General features: G+C 42.3%; 2 protein-coding genes across 3 annotated transcripts in view; both read left to right on the top strand.

Moving 5' to 3' along the window:
- The window catches only part of ADAM17 (ADAM metallopeptidase domain 17), a 290,647-nt gene that overhangs the window by 230,490 nt on the left and 41,124 nt on the right, over window positions 1–19,033 (top strand). The gene's annotated exons all lie outside the window — the stretch shown is intronic.
- Window positions 1–19,033, top strand: part of MBOAT2 (membrane bound glycerophospholipid O-acyltransferase 2) — a 74,734-nt gene that overhangs the window by 23,462 nt on the left and 32,239 nt on the right. For both annotated transcript variants that reach the window (XM_081189130.1, XM_081189131.1), the window contains exon 3: window positions 382–459. In XM_081189130.1, the coding sequence (XP_081045256.1) occupies window positions 382–459 (78 nt within the window). The remainder of the gene's footprint in view (window positions 1–381; window positions 460–19,033) is intronic.

Raw genomic sequence — 19,033 nt, 5'->3', positions numbered from 1 at the left:
TGGGCAGTGATAGTTTCACAGCAATAATAATGTTATTATTTGTACCCTGCCCATCTGGCGGGGTTGCCCCTGCCATTCTGGGCAGCTTCCAACTAATATAAATAATCAAACATTAATATACAGAGCTGCCTTCAGATGTCTTCTAAAAAGTTGTATATTTATCTCCTTGACATCTGATGGGAGGGTGTTCTCATCTTTTAAAAGTTATTGCCTGTACACAGCCTTTGTCAAAATTAACGGGTAAATATAACCATTTTGGATGAGTTAATCTGGGCAAAACGTATTTTCTTTTCTGCTGCTGCTTAGAATTGAAATTAACATTGACAAAATACGCAAACTACTTTGGCTAACCCAACTTTGTAACCATTTCCTCATTCTTAGGTATGCCTTACATTTTGTTATACAAAGTGGAATTTCCTACTATATCATGATCATTATAGGAGTGGAAAATATGCACAAGTGAGTATTGACACACTTTTATGTTTTCAAAGTGAAAGAACATAATTTGCAGGTGGGTGGAGCTTTAAAGCAGGGATGGCTACCCTGCCCTCCCTGAGCTCTGACATAGCCCTCTAAGCTGATTTTCCTGGGGCTCCATTCAGTATTACACTGAATTTTGCTGTCAAAGTGTAGGCTTTCTTTTTTTTAAAAAAAAAAAGATACAGACCTGGGGGACCTGGCCCAACATGTTGATGGAAAATGCTAATTACTCCCTCTCCACTAATCAGATTGATGATTTAATGAGCAGAGAGGATGTCTGCGATATCTCAGCTGGTAGAGCTTGAGACTGTTAATCGATGGGTTGGGGGTTTGAGCCCCACCTTTCGTAGCATGGGTTGCAAGCGCCCAGGGCTATGCAGAGTGGGTGGGTTAGAGGGAGGGAAATGGACATAGTACTTATGTGCATTCAACTGCCTAAGGCAATGGTGGCCAAACTTGGCCCTCCAACTGTTTTGGGACTACAACTCCCATCATCACTAGCTAACAGGACCAGTGGTCAGGGATGATGGGAATTGTAGTCCCAAAACAGCTGGAGGGCCAAGTTTGGCCACTACTGGCCTAAGGCATGCAAGTCACCCAAGATCACAGCTGCATAGATCAGAAAAGAAGAGTCATTCAGTTGTCTGGAGAGGCCACTTCCTGGTTCACCTGGAGAAGCCTTTTTCAATGGAGCCTGGCGACGGGAGCATGCAGCCGTATCGAGGCAGCAATGGGTGTTGAAATTTTGCTCTCCTAACTATTTTGCGCATGAGGCAACTGTCGCTGTGCCGCTATACCACTGCCACATTGGGCAAAAAGATGACCGTTGTGGTCCTTTCCAATTCTGTGATTCTGTGATAACCTCTCAGCTGGAGTTTTGTTTTGTTTTTGTGTGTACATACATGCCAAGAGTGTGGGGTGGCCACAAGCACTGCTGGCACGAGGCCTTTGGAGGGGTTAGTGAACGTTATAGTGGCCCTTCAGCCGACAAAGGTTAGCCACTCCCGCTTTAAAGGAACAAATTGTCCGTGATATCAGTGCAAGCACTTCTACCCTGAAACACTACCATTTCCAATGTGTATTTCCCTGGAGAGACCTTGTGTAGCAATGTATTGCTCTTCTTGTTTGCTATTCAAAGTGCCAAAAGCTTTGTCATACCTACTGTTTACGGAATCAAGCCCGGGGGGGGGGGGTCGGGTTGCTGTAATTTTAAGTATATGGCAGTTAACATGTTTCCATTGCTGCTTCGTAAATTATCTGACTTGCACACTTGTAATACATCTGAGTGCAAACTCCCCTGCCAGGTGAGCATGTAAAAAAACCCCACTCAATAGCATTCCATTTTCCCGCTTCATTTCTGAGGAATAAAAAATACATGGCACAATTTTATCCTTGGGTAAGCATAGCTTGGGTATTTTGTTATATTTTTTATTGAGCTGGGTTCATTTTATTCAGTATCTTTGCTGTCATCTAGGAAATGTATGCTGTGCGCTGGTTTCTCTCTTATTGTGTCATAGTGTAATAGACAGCAAATTCTTACGGGCCTGATGTGATAGAACTGTTTCATATCCTCAGTGCAAGAGGATGCTCTTACTTATCTGTAGCAGTGTGGGTCCAAAGGCTCACTCCTGCTATGGCAAGGAATTTGGTACGGTTGCTTCATACTTTGCATTTTTTAGCTATATACGATTTAACTGTGGCTTTCAAATTGGAAATGGGCTGTGGAATTGTGGGCACAGATTTGCTTCTACCTGGTTTGGCATTAATGTGAATCTTGACAGCTTGTGTTAAAATGAGCCGAAGTATACTTTGCGAGCTCCCAAAGTGAGTTATATACTGAAATATATAGCCTATACAGAAATGTCGTTGTTGTATATTATCATGGCCAGGAATCCACATTCGGAACAAATAAATGCCTTATTCATCCATTTCAGGAAGCAGAGTTACAATAGAGAGGTAGGTAGGTAGATACATGGAAAGCTATCGTATAGATAATACAATTTAAGTGCTTTGAACATTTGACTGGCTAATTACACTATGAGTTCAATAGTTCAAATCATCAGTATGGCAAAGTGTAATTTGGATGGCTATGAAAGTCTACTTAAAAGTGTTAGTCTTTGAAATGATAGTATAGAACAGGGAATGCAAGCTGGTGTGCATAGTAGCCTCCCAACATACTTATGGAAGAGTGCAAACAAAATTGAACCTTTTCCATTTTAATGCACCAAGAACTTTTAAAGCCATTTTATAGCACAGGTGTAGTTAACTAGATTCAGACTGATGTTAATTCAGATGCAGCTAAAACATTTAATATCATGTAAACTTGCTGAAAACCTGGTGGAGAAGATTTGGATAAACTGAAACTCCAGCAACGTTTTAATGGGATGCTGTGATTCTGAGTGATGGAGGAGTATGTTTGCCCTTGACCTGCTGGTAGTTTTCCTCCTGACTCCCCTCCCCTGCCCTTCTTTTCTTTGTGGAGAACTTCAGATAGGTGTTTACAAGCACTATCTCAAAACTGCAGCCTTCATAGGCTGCTTTTAACTTGGTTAAGAAAAACCAACCTGTTGGTTTCACTATACTGTACATTTGTGTGTAATTTGTTTACTCCTCCCATATTCTTGGGAATGGGCTGGAGAGGAATTGGACTCAGCATTGAATGAAGTACCATTCATTTGCTGATTACAGGAAGTCTAACAGGATGCTTATAGTAATTTATAGCAGCTGCCTGCATTTGCCATGCTTTCAGGCTTTTCATTTTCACTATAATCAATAGACACCTGCTCATTTTTTAAATTCCCCAAAAATGAAATTTAGAAGGTTTTGTGGTCCCTATCAGATTCAAGACCACTTTTCTAGACGTCTTCAGACAGTGTAGTGTCACTCTCTAGATAATACTGGCTTTGACAGTGACTATGCTTTGTTGTGGACACGAGTGGCGCTGTGGGTTAAACCACAGAGCCTAGGACTTGCCGATCAGAAGGTTGGCGGTTCAAATCCCCGCAACCGGGTGAGCTCCTGTTGCTCGGTCCCTGCTCCTGCCAACCTAGCAGTTCGAAAGCACATCAAAGTGCAAGTAGATAAATAGGCACTGCTCCGGCGGGAAGGTAAATGGCGTTTCCGTGCAATGCTGCTCTGGTTTGCCAGAAGTGGCTTAGTCATGCTGGCCACATGACCCAGAAGCTGTACACCGGCTCCCTCGGCCAATAAAGCGAGATGAGCGCCGCAAACCCAGAGTCGGCCACGACTGGACCTAATGGTCAGGGGTCCCTTTACCTTTACCTTTTATGCTTTATTGCAGTTTTGTTTGCTGCACAGCAAACAAACACGCAAAGTGTAAATAGGCAACAGGTGCACTTAAAATAGCCACATACATATGCCGTGGACCTCAGAGTGTAAAATTGGCATATCCATGGCAAATCTGCTGGAGATTTTGAGGTGTGAAACTACCCTCCCATATGTAAGTCCATTTGCATGGTTGTTGCTGGTTTACTTGCAGAAAGAAATTTGTGTTGCATTTCAGAAGTAATGATATATGAACATATGTGTGTTTCATGCTGAGCAGGATATTTCCACTTTCCAGCTTGGACCTGCTAGATGGTTTAGGATACAGGTAGTCTTTCTAGATCTGCTAAGATAGACAAACAGCATATTCCTTTTTCAACAGAAACTTGCCTCATATAAGAAACCATTATGGAACTTGTGTAAGTGTTAGCCCCATTGATATTAACAGTGTTTTCTTCTGAATGGGCATGTCTGGGATTGCGCTGAATATCACTTGCATGGATGGAGAATATTTTTCGTTGTATATCGGCTACTGAATGCAAAATGGTTGTGTCTTAGGTGAAAGTCTTCCATTCTGCAGACAACAGTATTTTAGATTTGATAATGATTACTTGGAAACTGACTTATAAGCCCCAGATTTGACGCTTAGAACAGTGTATTCTTCTTTTCCTTTTGTAAAGATACTTGCCTTTGTCTGTTTTCTGACAATTTTACATATTTTTAGCACTCGAGGGAAAAATAGCATTTGGTTGCAAAAGTAAATATGTTGGGGTTGGATCGGGCATGGTCAAGCTTTCTGTAGCGCATATGCCAAGAGATGACCTTGAAGTAACAGCCCTTAAAAAGCTCATTATTGTATTGTTTCAAAAAGCTCAAAGCAGGATGTGAATTTTCTGTGCCTCCAAGCGAAGCTGACAGTACTTCGGGGCCCTCTCCCTGCAATATGTTTAGAAAACAAAAAACCCAGAACCAGTAATAACTGAAGAAACTAAAAAATAAGGTGGTTGGATTTCCTTACGCTTTCTGCAGCTAGCACTGGAAGTCCAATAATGCCCACACCTATCCATGAAGAGACGGTGTCACTGAAGGGGTTCATAGATGCTTGTGGTTGGCAGTGGGGTTCTTTTGGAATGGGAGATTTATGTTTCAGCACTGGAAAGGAGAAGTGCGTATCTTTGAAGAATTTTGAAAGCAAGAAAATCTGACAAAAGGATGGGAGCATGTTGCGTGTGTCCACTTCTAAGAGTCATAATTTAAGTTACAGACATTTCTACATGTAAGGTAAAAGTAAAGGTAAAGGGACCCATTAGGTCCAGTTGTGGACGACTCTGGGGTTGCGGCGCTCATCTCGCTTTATTGGCCGAGGGAGCCGGAGTGCAGCTTCTTGGTCATGTGGCCAGCATGACTAAGCCACTTCTGGCAAACGTTGAGGGAATTCGAACCGCCGACCTTCTGAACGGCGAGTCCTAGGCTCTGTGGTTTAACCCACAGCACCACCCGCATCCCTTTTCTACATGTAGTTCACAAATATTTCTTAGAATAAGTGCATTTGGTAATATAAAAAAACACATTAATATGCAGGAGATTAATTTTATATAAACAATAAGTAAGGACATGCATTCTCACCTAATTTATCATTCCGAAAGTTTGTAAAATAGCATCTGGAAGTTTGTGTTGCATTGCTAATAATTTCGCGGGCAATATCTAATAAATGCCCAGGACACATTTCTGCAGCCATGTTTTACGTAACACTTGTATCACAGTTGATTGCACTGGATTAGGTGAGAAATGATTACGGGGCATAATTCTATGCAACAAAAGCAATGTTTTGCTGGTAAAATGTTTGAATTCCCAGTAATAAATGAGTGAGAATTGCGTATTTATTGTGCCATAAACATGTGTAATGGCTTTTATTTACATTCAGTTAATTAACAAGTATTACCTGGCTCAGCAAGAGCTCAGTTGGGAAAAATGAACAGATTCAACTGTGACGGATCTTATTTCCTCCTGGGAAGACAAATAAACAATAACAAGGAATTGTTTCTGAGAGGGAAGGCTTGAACTAATGGGTAATTACTGTGGTTTTCTCAGAAGAGCATTGAGGAGGAATGCCTTCTATTACATGAGACCAAGACAGGTCCTGTTTTGTACAGAGTTTTGCTAAAGACTTGTCTTTAAAACATAGGGGATCTGTTTAAGAACTAATTATAAATATACATTGCTGCTTTATCTGTTAATATCTTTTGTGTGTCACTTTTCTATTTTTTTAATGCTTGTTTGTTATGCAGAAGATATGAACTATGTGGAAAATGTGACGTTGAACCTAGAAATACAAAATTCATATTTATAACATACACAATTTGCTATAGCAGACTGTTTGAAATGTCTGGTTTGCAAGATTTTTGTTTCTATTCCTTTGTTAAGCATCCTTGACTTGGTAATTTATAACCTACCCTCTCGCATTCTTTTCCTGTAGTTGCCTTCTCTTCAGCTGTCTTGTCAATCTGGCTGCAGATTTTAAAAAATATTTGACGAGGCTGAACAGGTTCTCAATCTCTATATTAAACTATTGTTCTTGCTGACCTTCACTCAGCAGCAGTCTAATTTAAGGATAAACATCAATCTAAGACAGAAGTTACTTCTTCTTTTAAGTAATAATGACATTTGCACGAATGGCATGACAGCTTCGGTTTCTGTTCATGTCTTTTTTCTGTCTCTTTCTTTCTTTCTTTTAAAAAAGAGCTGTTACCTGTTGAGTGACACAACTGTCCTTAGACGGCAAATGGAGTTTCTGGTGGCAATAAATGAATGTAAAAATGCTGTATGGGCAGGAGAGTCAGGTGGAGTCAGAACCAGAAATACAGCTAACGAGGGAATACAAATGAATGCTAAGAGGGAATCCTAGGAGTGTCCAAACCTGGATTTCTCTCAACATTAATTTGGAGGCTGAAGGGTATACACAGGGAAGAAATCGAATGGACGGAAGTGTGTAATCGTTCCCAGCCCACTTATTATTATTTTTCCGGCAAATGTCCTATATTGTTACTAAATTAGACAAAATTAGATTCTGGAACTAGAAGTGATGCTCCATTAGAATGCGGGTTGCCTTTTAAGGACTGGCTGCAGCTTAAAAAACCCCACTTATGCGCCAGTCCTCCCCAGTGTTGCTGCACTCTCTGTTACCTCTGGAAAGGTAGGCTAGTCCTAAGGGTTTGCTGAGAGCATCTACTTCAGCCTTTCTCAACCTGTGGGTCCTCAGATGTTGTTGAACTACAACTCCCATCACCCCTCGCTAGCAAGGCCAGAGCTCAGGGATGATGGGAGTTGTAGTCCAACAACACCTGGGGACCCACAGGTTGAGAACCGCTGATCTAGATAGACCAAAGGGAACTATGGGTGAGTTGCTCGTGAAGTTGGGAGCAATAATAGTGGCACTTCAGCTGATGACATAGACAGTAGAGTTCCAGAGTTGGCATCCATCTGTTTCGGGAGACAATGGAGGAGTGCGCCTTTGGGGGTGAGGTCAAGCTGTTGGAAGGTTGCAGCACCAGTTGTGGCTGTAGAGACCGATGCTGGAGAGACAAGGTTTGTTACAACTGGGGCAGATGAAGGCGTCCTTCTGGTTGTGCTGCTGCAGATGCACCATGGCTTTTCTTCTTCTCTCTGTGCTTTCCTCCTCCGGCCACTGCTAGGGATGCATGACTTGATTGCCTGTCTCCACGCACTGTGGTGAAACTAATCCATATATGGAATAGCAAAATTTATGAGACAAATGCATAATTACATGCAACACAGTAGAGAGAGAGAGAGAGAGAGAGAGAGAGAGAGAGAGAGAGAGAGAGAGCACGCTTTGCAAGAGCTGTGGTACGCACAGGAGATCTCAGAGTGAAGATTAGTCTTGATCACTCCTTAAGTGGGGGGCAGCTCATGGATGGCTTTGTGTGGGGAACCCCTTTCTCATGTGAGAGCTTTTTGTGCACATCTGAGCTCCTGCTTTGTCAAGGAACTGCCAACCAGACGAACCTATCTGGGCTTTAACTCTAAAACCTGCTTAGTTTAGGTGTGTTCTTGTTAACAGTTCCTGCCGTGTGTGTGTGGGGGGGGGACCATGTGATGCTATTGCATATTTGAAGAGGAGAGTCACATTCCCTTAAAAATGTGTAGCTCTATATAAAGCATCACAGTAAAACCTCCAGGTTTTGTAGTTGTGAAAGGGCAGAAATGATGATGATACAGTCCAGTATGCTAAGGATGAACTGTACTTCCTAGCAAAGATTTTAATTTGGATTGCTGCTTAGGTGCACACGGTTGACTGCATTTCATGGCATCTGTGCCATATGGCTAACTGCTTTTGTTTCATGAACAGTTTGAGGAGTTGCATTAGGAGTTGGGTTTTTTTTCTGAGGAAAGAAAGTTTAGAGCCCTTATGGGGTTCCATTGTTCTTTCAAAAAGAAAAGAAAGCTTGATGAGGATCGAGTTACCACCCAGTCAGGTTTTTGTAGAAGTTTTGTCTTCTAAGCACAGTTATATCTGCTGGTGAACATGGACAGGTTAAGCCGGCTATTCCAAAAAAGCACCACAGATTATTATTTTGTGTGTGTATTACAATCCTGTCGTATAGTGCTTTGTTTTCATTCCATCAAACGAGAACTTCAAAGGGTGAAGGCATTTCTTTCTCACTGTCTATTCAGTTTTCATTGAAAGCAGCAACTGTATCCCTTTCCTGATACTTCTGTAAGGCTGGTTACTCCACCTGTCAGGCTGCCAAGTGATTTGACTGGGAGCAAATGAGCTCTGAGTCATACTTGTACTGCTTGCGTGCTTTTATTACAGCAACAAACTATTCCTGTCAAATAAATCTGACTCCGCTACAAAATCAGATGCATTTAGGGAGGGGGAAAAAAGTCAGTGAAACGTATGTTCCTTTTCACCATCTTTACAGCATACGAGGTTGCTTGTAAAATGAGATTAGAAGTCATTGCATTGAAGGAACGGATGAGGTTGTTCTTTGGAATGTTGGTGTGTTAGCTTGGAAAAATCTTTCAATGACAAGACTTGGCTTTTTGTGTTTACTGCAAGTGTGTCGCTGGAGTTCAGTGGCTGCGCTGTGAATCTCCAGGGATTGTATACCAGAGAAGAAAGGGACAAAAGAACTGGTATAATAATACGAAATAGAAAATAACATTACATTCGATAAACTTCTCATTCTAAAAAGGTTTAGGCCGAAAAAAATACTGCACTCTTCAGTGTGAGTCATGTTATTAGGATTGGTTTATGCTTTGAAGCAAACGTCTTATACTATTAATTGGTTACGTGCAAGATTGTTAATTGACTTGCCATTTAATAATCTGGCAGCCTGAGACTGTTTTATCACTACAGAGTGCTGAGATGAGCTGCTTTTTGGATTAGGCTGGGGGAGCTTCAGAATAGCAAGAGTCAGACCTGCTTGTTACAGGTCTGTTTTCCCCCCTCTTGCGTCATGTGCAACAGAGTACTGTGTTTCAAGGGCATTGGAGCATTTTAGTGAAGCCAACGGAACAGCCACATTTTTGTGCTAGACTATGCAGATGATTCTTAGCAACGTTTTAAAAATACAGTAGGCCTCTTTTCAACAACACTGTAAGCCAAAGTATGGCATAGCAAGAATATGCACTGTTTGTGTGATCTTGCAAAGCCATAGTTTAACTTAGTATTTCAGGTGAACCAGTTTAGGCAACGTCACTTTCTATATTCGTTTTGTTTTGTAGTTGAAATGATGATGATGATGATGATGATGATGATAATGTATTAGTAAGTAAAATATTAGTAATATTTGAACGCTGTTTCCAATATCAGATACAAATATATTCAGTCAGTATGCAGGTTCTTCAGGTCATGACTTCTGATAAACTATGACTTGTACTTTGATTTACAGTATATATGAATATCATGTCAGTTATGGAGGGCTATACATTGTTTATTGCTTATCTTCTTTAACACTTGCAAAGAAGGACTGGAAGAGGTGTTTGTTTGTTTTTAGTTTTCCCACTTGATTATTACTTGATTATTTTGAAGAAAAATTGGTAAATTACAGGCAGTGTTCAAAATTAGCCAGGCACTGGGCACATTTTGCACCTGGCTATTGGCGCTGTGGGTTAAACCACAGAGCCTAGGACTTGCCAATCAGAAGGTCGGTGGTTCGAATCCCTGCAACGGGGTGAGCTCCTGTTGCTCAGTCCCTGCTCCTGCCAACCTAGCAGTTCGAAAGCATGTCAAAATGCAAGTAGATAAATAGGTACCGCTCCGGTTGGAAGGTAAACGGCATTTCCGTGCGCTGCTCTGGTTTGCCAGAAGCGACTTAGTCATGCTGGCCAAATGACCCAGAAGTTGTACGCTGGCTCCCTTGGCCAATTAAGCGAGATGAGCGCCGCAACCCCAGAGTCGGTCACGACTGGACCAAATGGTCAGGGGTCCCTTTACCTTTATTGGCCACTTGAGACCAAGTGAAGATACCTGGGTGCCAGGATCCCCCTGTGCTATTGGGCGAGTCAGATTTTAGCTGGCACTAACAATATGCACAATTCATTTTCAGCTTTGTAATCTTGCGCAAAACGGGTTCCCAAACATTCCTTTGGTGCACCCGTAACCCAGGTTTAAGCAAATAGCTTTTATATCTCAGTTTCTAACACTGGTTGCTGTATCCATAAGGCCCTACTGCATCATGGTGTTTATGGTTTTGTCTGTATGCATTGTGCCAGTACAGTAGGCAGTAAAACGCCAGGAAAAGCATAGATGTAAAATATGTGCTCAACAGCGTTGTCTTACCTTACTTGATGTTTGTTTTTTCAAAGCCCTTTTTATCTTCAAAGGGCCGGTTTAACCTTGCAGCCCATTTTGATAGGTAGGCACGGCATACTTTTAGATGTGATCAAATGGTCTGAATCAAAACAAAAACTAATTGCTCCTTGACAGTTCCCTACAGTTCTTGTTTTAGTAGGAATTTGGGTGTTTTGAGCTGCTCTTTACTAAGGTATTTCTTTAATCCACACTGTTAAGATCATTGAGAGGCAAGTAGTAGCATGCCCATTTTGACTTTGTATGTAGGAACTTTGTTTTACTTTCCTCCTCTTTTTATTTCTTTTAACAGAGACGTTCTTTCAGGTTAGGGTAGTTTTTTTTAGGTTAGTCTTTTTCTCTGTGTGGCTTCTAGTTCACTGTCTGTGACTGGCGAATGCAAGGTATGATAGTTTGTTCATGGCCCTAATTAAGACCTCATTCTGTCAAGTGTCCAGTTGGCTGCTTTTCTAAAAGCTTGTGTTTCTGGAAAGGCAAGAATAGAACTTTGGAAAGGCATTCTAGGTGACTTTTGCCTGCGCATAGGAACTCTTTGAAAGCTGCCGTAAACTTGAGCTCCAATGTTTGGATCTGCTACAAGCGACTATGTGGCTGGGGGGCAACTCAGTTAATGACTTTGACAGCTCTCTTTTGCCTGAAACAAGTGTCAGCATTAATTGATGTATATTAGTGTAATACCTCAAAAATGTAATGCTTAATAAAAGTTGTAATAGGATAGTGAAGCTAATATTAAGAAGGTCTGCTCTGTGAGCAGAAACCAACTTGCTCATCGAGACCCTTATCTGATACAACATTTAATCTAAGGTTTTGCAGTGAGCAGCAGGCTTGTGCATTTCCATCCCCTATCCTCCTCTGACATGACCACAGTTTTGTGATTTAGAAGTATTCACTTTCCATTTTTAAGCAAAGTAATGTTCCTTGTGAGGGATGTGGGTGGCGCTGTGGGTTAAACCACAGAGCCTAGGAATCGCCGATCAGAAGGTCGGCGGTTCGAATCCCCGCGACGGGGTGAGCTCCCGTTGCTCGGTCCCTGCTCCTGCCAACCTAGCAGTTCGAAAGCATGTCAAAGTGCAAGTAGATAAATAGGTACCACTCAGGCGAGAAGGTAAACGGCGTTTCCGTGCGCTGCTCTGGTTTGCCAGAAGCGGCTTAGTCATGCTGGCCACATGAGCTGTACGCCGGCTCCCTTGGCCAATAAAGTGAGATGAACGCCATAACCCCAGAGTCGGCCACAACTGGACCTAATGGTCAGGGGTCACTTTACCTTTACCTTTTAATGTTCCTTGTGGTGACTGAACTTGGGGAAACAAGGCAGGCTCATAAATTACAGATTGAAACTGGATTTTTATAACAAGACTAATCACAGTTCCTCCGAGTTGGGAAGTAACAAAGATCTCTTGTTTGGAAGCATCCACTTGTTCTTTTGATCTCCTTTTCATGACTGCATTGAACAAGTGGAATGCAGAGTGTGTCATGCCACATATGCACAACATGTTGAAGGTATGTTTCAGTTCTGTTTTAATGTATGATGATATTTCATAGGCTGCACGTTTTAAGAAATGCCCCAACACACGTGCAGAAATGTGGCTGGCATTTTGGAGGAGCTTTTCAGATAAATCCATTGTTGGCTTCAAAACAGGTAGTATCTCACAAACTCAAGTCATAAAAAAAATTTAAAAAAAATTGCACACAGTTGCGCCAATGCATGATGAAAGCAAAAATAAAAGGTGCTATACCAGATTGGTTTCATTCCTAGAAATGACCCATTGAGCATTGAGTTTTTCAGCTATTCAGAATTACATTTTCCAACATTTGCAACTTTCCCCCAGAAAGAAGAATTGTTTTCTTTATTTCCTCCACCAAAGAGTCTTTTGCTGTTAGATTTCTGTGTCTGTGGAAAAACGAGAATCTGCATGCTTTGCAGAAAAGAAAATGCCTGTTGAGAAAAAGCTGTAAAGGTCAAAACCAGTCTTTTACATCATGTTTGAGGGGTTTTGCTCTTTGTATTCTTTTTCTTTTGGGAGGGGACAGGGGAAGTCATACGATATAAGAATATTGTAGTGTAGAATTGGTATTCTACTCATCTAAAAGTTCCCAATTTTAACAATAGGTGTACAGAAATGGTCTTCAAAAGCCATGCCTTGCTTGAAAAAAAAAGCATATCTAGCATATGAGGTCAATCAGGGGTCAGCAAACTTTTTCAGAAGGGGGCCGGTCCACTGGCCCTCAGACCTGGTGGGGGGCCAGACCCACCCTCTCCCAAAAGCAGCCCCCTCTCCTGAAAGGACCCCCCCCCACCGATGCCACTAATGCCGCCGCTGCTGCCTTGTCTTTGGCAGGGTCGGCGGCGTCCTCTGTCTTGGCAGGGCGCAGAGGCCATGCTACTGGCCTGGGTGGCAGAGGCAGCCTCTGGCGCCGCCGCTTCCTCCCACTCAACTGCCTCTGGGTGCCGCCCCTTCCTTCCTGCTGCGGTGGCCGAGTGGGAGGAAGCGGTCAAGCGGGAAGAGCTGAGCGGGAGGAAGCAGCAGTGGTGCAGAGGCTGTGCCAGCGTTGCCGCCCGCCCAGAGGCATCCGCGGCTTCTGATTGGCTGCAGGAGCTTCCTGCAGCCAATCAGAAGCCGCCGCGCATCATGGAAGTCATTCACCACATGGTTTATCACGGGGACTGACCGCACGGGCAGCAAGATCTGCAAGCCGGATTAACAAGCCTGGTGAGCTACATCCGGCCCACGGGCCTTAGTTTGCCGACCCCTGGCCTATACTTAGTTTTTGCTTACTCCTTTGAGATTAGGAACAATGACCACTTAAGTATCAGTGCCTCCAGGCTACTTCACATTTCACTTTTCTTACAGAAATATTAATTCCATCAAAGGAACAGTCTGCATACCTCATATATGCATGTTGCCACTCCCTGCTGTAAGTGTATTGCAAAGTATTCTGCTAATGTTGCAAAGTATAAGCTTGCTGGAAATACCCAGGTATTTACAGAATTAGAGAAAATGGTTTCAATTTATTATATTAGCAACAGCTGAATTTGGAGATGGTATGTTGAGCAGCTGGGCATTTCCTTTTCTGCTGCAGAGCTTGTGATCCAATCCGTTGCTTTCTTGAATGATATGGAAGCTTGAAAAATATGACCCAGCTGTTTTTGGTGGCTGTCAAAACTGGGGACATTTGAAGCAAAAGGATATGGAAAGTTGGAAGCAGATTGGGATGAAGTGAAATATTCTGCTGTAGACATAAGCATAGAACCAAGGTCCATGGCGGTTCCTTCCTTCTCATGCAAGTAGTGCCAAACCATGGTTTTGTTTGATGTGCAGAGACAGACAGTATGTTGCTTAGAGTGAGATGTGTGTAATAGACATGCTCTGTGTGCTAAAATAACTTGGAGAAGAAGAGAACTAAAACTCTATTTAGGTCTATACCACCTTTCCTGACTGATAGGCCGCAGACAGTGAGAATGGGACCTTACTATTCTTCTACTCTAGTATTAAGCACAGGAGTCCCCCAGGGATGTGTGCTAAGTCCCTTTCTCTATTCCCTGTACACATTTGATTGCACCCCACTGTATAAGTCCAACACAATCATCAAATTTGCGGATGATACAACAGTGGTGGGGCTCATCAGTGAGAACGATGAGACTGCTTATAGGAAAGAAGTACAGGGGTTAATTCAATGGTGTAAAGAAAATAATCTCATGCTTAACACCAAAAAAACCAAAGAACTCATAATTGACTTTAGGAGAAAGAAAAGTGTATTTCTACCATTGCACATAAATGGCGAGGAAGTGGAGAGGGTTGGTAGTTTTAAATACCTGGGCATTTATATCTCGGAGGACCTCTCATGGACTGCAAATATTAATATGGTTGTGAGGAAGGTGCAGGGGAGGTTGTATTTCCTGAGAATGCTCAGGGGACTGAATCTATCCCAGCACCTACTTCTGTCCTATTATCATAGTACCATTGAGAGTGTCTTAACCTACAGTATATTATCGTGGTATGGGAGCAGCTCTGAAACGGATAAAAAAGCTTTACAGAGAACAATTAAAATTGCCCAGAATGTTATTGGGCTCCGACTACCAACCCTGGATGAGATCCTCACGTCTCGCATTTTGAAGAAGTCACATAGTATCCTGAGAGATCCCACCCACCCTGCTCACAACTTCTTTGAACTATTGCCTTCGGGCAGAAGATATAGGACAATGAAAACACGAACCACACGCCTTCTGAATAGTTTCTATCCAAGAGCTCTGACTACACTAAATAATGATCTCAGGGCCAGTTGCAAGGTTTAGCAAGCGGAGAGTAGGAAGGAATGAGATAGGTTTTAGGTTATGTTTTAGGTTTTAGGTTATGTTATGCCTTAATAGGTTATGTTATATTCTGGATTTTATGTTTTTATAGATTATGTTTGAATAGGATGAGAGTGTCGGAGATATGTGCAAATGTATATGTGAACCCGGTCTTTGGGTGGGTGTTTGATTTTCGTTGCTGTGTATACTGTGTATATACGGACAATGACAATAAATTTATCTAATCTAATCTAATCTAACCTTGGCTGTTTTCTCACTAGGATTGAACCAAGTTATCTGGGGGGAGAATTTTTGGCATGAAAAGGAACATTTAGAGGGCCGGCAAGCTTACATGCAAGGGATGCGGGTGGCGCTGTGGGTTAAACCACAGAGTGTAGGACTTGCTGATCAGAAGGTCAGCGGTTCGAATCTCCGCGACGGGGTGAGCTCCCATTGCTCGCTCCCAGCTTCTGCCAACCTAGCAGTTCGAAAGCATGTCAAAGTGCAAGTAGATAAATAGGTACCGGTCCGGCGGTATGGTAAACGGCGTTTCCGTGCGCTGCTCTGGTTCACCAGAAGCGGCTTAGTCATGCTGGCCACATGACCCGGAAGCTGTACGCCGGCTCCCTCGGCCAATAAAGCGAGATGAGTGCCGCAACCCCAGAGTCGTCCGCAACTGGACCTAATGTTCAGGGGTCTCTTTACCTTTACCTTTAAGCTTACATGCATCCCCCCACCCCTGCACCTGTTATGTTACCTGTCTCTCAGGAGCTGCTTTGGTGCCATTTCCTAAACAAAGTGTCTCTCCCCCCTCCCCATCCCCATTCTTGCTGTCGATGTGCTCTCAGCCAATCAAGGAGCACATAGCCAGCACAATGATCTCATCAAGGGCAAATGAGGCCTTCGCATTGTTTCGCTTTGAATGGAGGGGATGGGGTAAGTGGAAGTGTTGGCCTGTTGCAAAGGCAACCATGCTGTTGCTCCCTGTTCCACTACACAGTGCTGGCAGGCGATGAATCTCTCTGGGGAGTTTGGCATGCAGAGAAGGCTTCCGTGCAACTGTCACTTACTTCGTGAAGAACTGCATCTTAAACGGGATGCATTTTTGAATGCAAATGTCTCCGTACTGCATTGACTTCAGTGGGATCCAGACACAATATGGGTATACTAATGCACATCCCATTGAAAGCAATGTAGCGCAGCATCTAGTATCTATACTGGGACAAGGATTCCTATATGTTTTTATCTGTAAGCAGCAACTTTGATCCAGTAAATGGAAGGCACACACAAGCCTGGTTCTGCACACTACACACTCTGTAACTGGATCAGGCCGTCTGTCTCATCCGGGCCATGCTGTAGTTGATTTTCTGCCACTGCAACAAGATGGGGAAGTGTTAGCGTAGTTGTTCTGGCGCGTGCTTGTGCATCCCCTTCTTCCTCTCTCCAAACCACTTCCTGTCCGTCCTCCCTGCAAAATCACTGGACAAAAGTAAAGGTTGTTTTCAAGAACGTGAATGTCCGTAGCTTTCCTCTCCCTGTTTGGTTCAACTTTAATTGTGACATCAGAGGAGCTAAGTCAGAGGAAGCTACATAGATCATGATTCTTTTGCCCGAAAAGCCCTAGTATGAAAGCAGAGAATATCAGCTGCTGCCATAGGTATAGTGTCATCAGTTTCTGGAGCAAACAGACAAGAGAAGTTGAAGCATGCTGCAAGATTTTAATGAGAAAACAAAAATACAGGCTGTTACATTGATGAATTCTTCGGTGAATGCGTAGAAATGACAATTGAACCCCTACCATAATTAGATTTGTGGTGTACTGTGTACGTTGCAGAATAAAGACAAATTGAGAGGAGGAGGAGGATGGCAAGATAATTCTGCATAAATCACTTTTGTTTCTGTCTCGGAGACATATGAAAGAGACGAGATGATGTAAAAATAAAATAAAATCCAAACCTGAGTGGTTGAAAGGACAATCTGAGGGCTGATTCTGATTTCCCTACAGTTTTCATTATTGAGAACCAGGGAGAAAATGTGTGCCATATTTTCAGCTTGTCTTTTCACAAAACGTTGACAGGCACAAATAGTAAAGACGCTTGTTTTTCCTTGGTGCGTAGCAGTAATAACAATGTGACTGTCTCCTAGATCCCTCATTGTTAATGCCTTGATTTACTGGAATGCGCAGGGACCATTAGGATTCTAAAGGAAATAATTCATTGAAAAATATACAGTACAATGCAAGTGAAATCCATGAGAGATTACAGCCCCATCTGAAGAGCTGATGTGGTTCAGTAACTGGAGAGATGGGGAGAAAATTTCATTTGTCATGGACTTGTTTTTGGCAGGTCATGGTCTGTCACCCTTGGTTCCCTTTCTTAAAACGGGGAAAATAGTCATCACAAAGCTGTTGTGAGAGCACAATAAAGCTTGTAAAGCACATTGCAATTGCCAGCCCTTTATAAATAACAAGTAGCAACAATACTTAGCATTTAATCAATTGATGCAGTCTCTCTGCCTAGAAGAAAACTGGCAGCTAGCAACTTTGCCGTTCGAAAGCCATTTAATGTGTTACCACTTCAAACTTTGCCTATCCAAACAAGGAAAAGTAAAGTTTAGAAACTGCTCAAATGTAATTTTTTAAGATATTGTTAATTGTGTAGCTTTTTTTTATAGTTGTAGGGCTGTTATGCTGGCCACTGAGGTCAGGAAACTAGTAGAACAGTCCTCTGTTAAAGTTAAGCCACTAAGAGTTTTGCTTTACAATGTCTGTATCTTTATTTATGGCAGTTCTAAACAGTTTTCATATTAAAAAAAAATACTCAGTTTGTCCCACAAAACACATTTTGAACAAGAAGACGGCTAAAGACTCAGCAATAAAAGGAATAAATAATAAAAGGTATAGTGGAAAACCAGAGCCATTTTATAGAAAATAGCAAACTAGTCTTTTGTAATGGTGAGCAACCTGCAATACCAGTTGAAGCCAGCCATTTGAGGCTACAATTCTGTACAAACTTGCTTACGAGTAGACATTCATAGGACTGCATTGTTGGTGACCCTTGGAAGAGTTTTGGTGCACCCTGACATGTGCACAGGCATTTTTTGTTGCTGTAACGCCTTTTCACAGATTTTCCAAGCATGCCGCATAAAATGGGTGGCAGAATGATAGCGGACATGCCTGTTAACACGGACACCAGGAAAATAATTTTGAAAGGGACTGGCTGCCTAAAGAGCTTGTCCCCCACTGATGTAGTGAAATGCTGTTTCATGCTTATCCGTTGGATGAGGACGATTACAGGAAGGATAACAAACCTACGACTTTCATGAAGATGCCTTCTCGCTGCAGGCTTTTCTTCTGATGAAAGGATTAATGTGAAACTAATTGAAGGCCAGAAAGGTCTCTGAGGTTGGTTGAGTGTGCTGATCTAATCTTTCAAAGATGAGGTGAATAACGTAATTTTGGATTTACAGTGGCATTTCTCTGAGTCTTGCTTTTGAATAGTATTTTTTTCATACTCATCTATAGAAAGAAGGCCAATAAGTCCAAACATCATGAATGCTGCTACTAAATACTTGAATAGCCACCTTAAACACCTTAAAAGCTGTTAACACCTGTTGTATAACTTTAGTTTTAGTTACGAAACTTTAGATTTAGCTCCTTTTTGCCGTTAAAGACAAACCTACCTAATTTGCACACTGGAAAACAGTAATTGAATCATATCCTGCCTGGTAAGGAGCAGAACTGTCCAAGAAGTTTAGATTGCACAACTTCCAATGGCTTGTGACAAATTCTAATTTTGGAAGTTAATTGCTGGTTGTGTTGCTGGGGGGTGGTGAGGGAAGGGAGGAATCTGGTACATCAGTGTGTGTGCAATTAGCACTTAGGACATTAAGGCTGGAATCCTGTACCCACTTAACCTGTGAGCAAGTCTAATTGAAATCATTGGAATCTTTGGGTAGGCATGCATAGGATGGAATCCAGGACTTGCTTAGAGGAACAGGTGTTAAGGGCTCCTGTGCATGTTGTATAAGAATATCTATAAAGGCACAACTCTGGCAACAGATAAACCTTATTTTATTTTCTTCTTGTTGCTCCTATTTAACTCCCAAATATGATTCTGAGCTTCATGGGAGTATCTAGAATT

Source organism: Podarcis bocagei (assembly GCF_964188305.1).
Source record: "Podarcis bocagei genome assembly, chromosome: 3".
Taxonomy (NCBI): Eukaryota; Metazoa; Chordata; class Lepidosauria; order Squamata; family Lacertidae; genus Podarcis; species Podarcis bocagei.
Note: the sequence above shows the minus strand (reverse complement) of the source record. Positions and strands in the feature narration are given on the sequence as shown.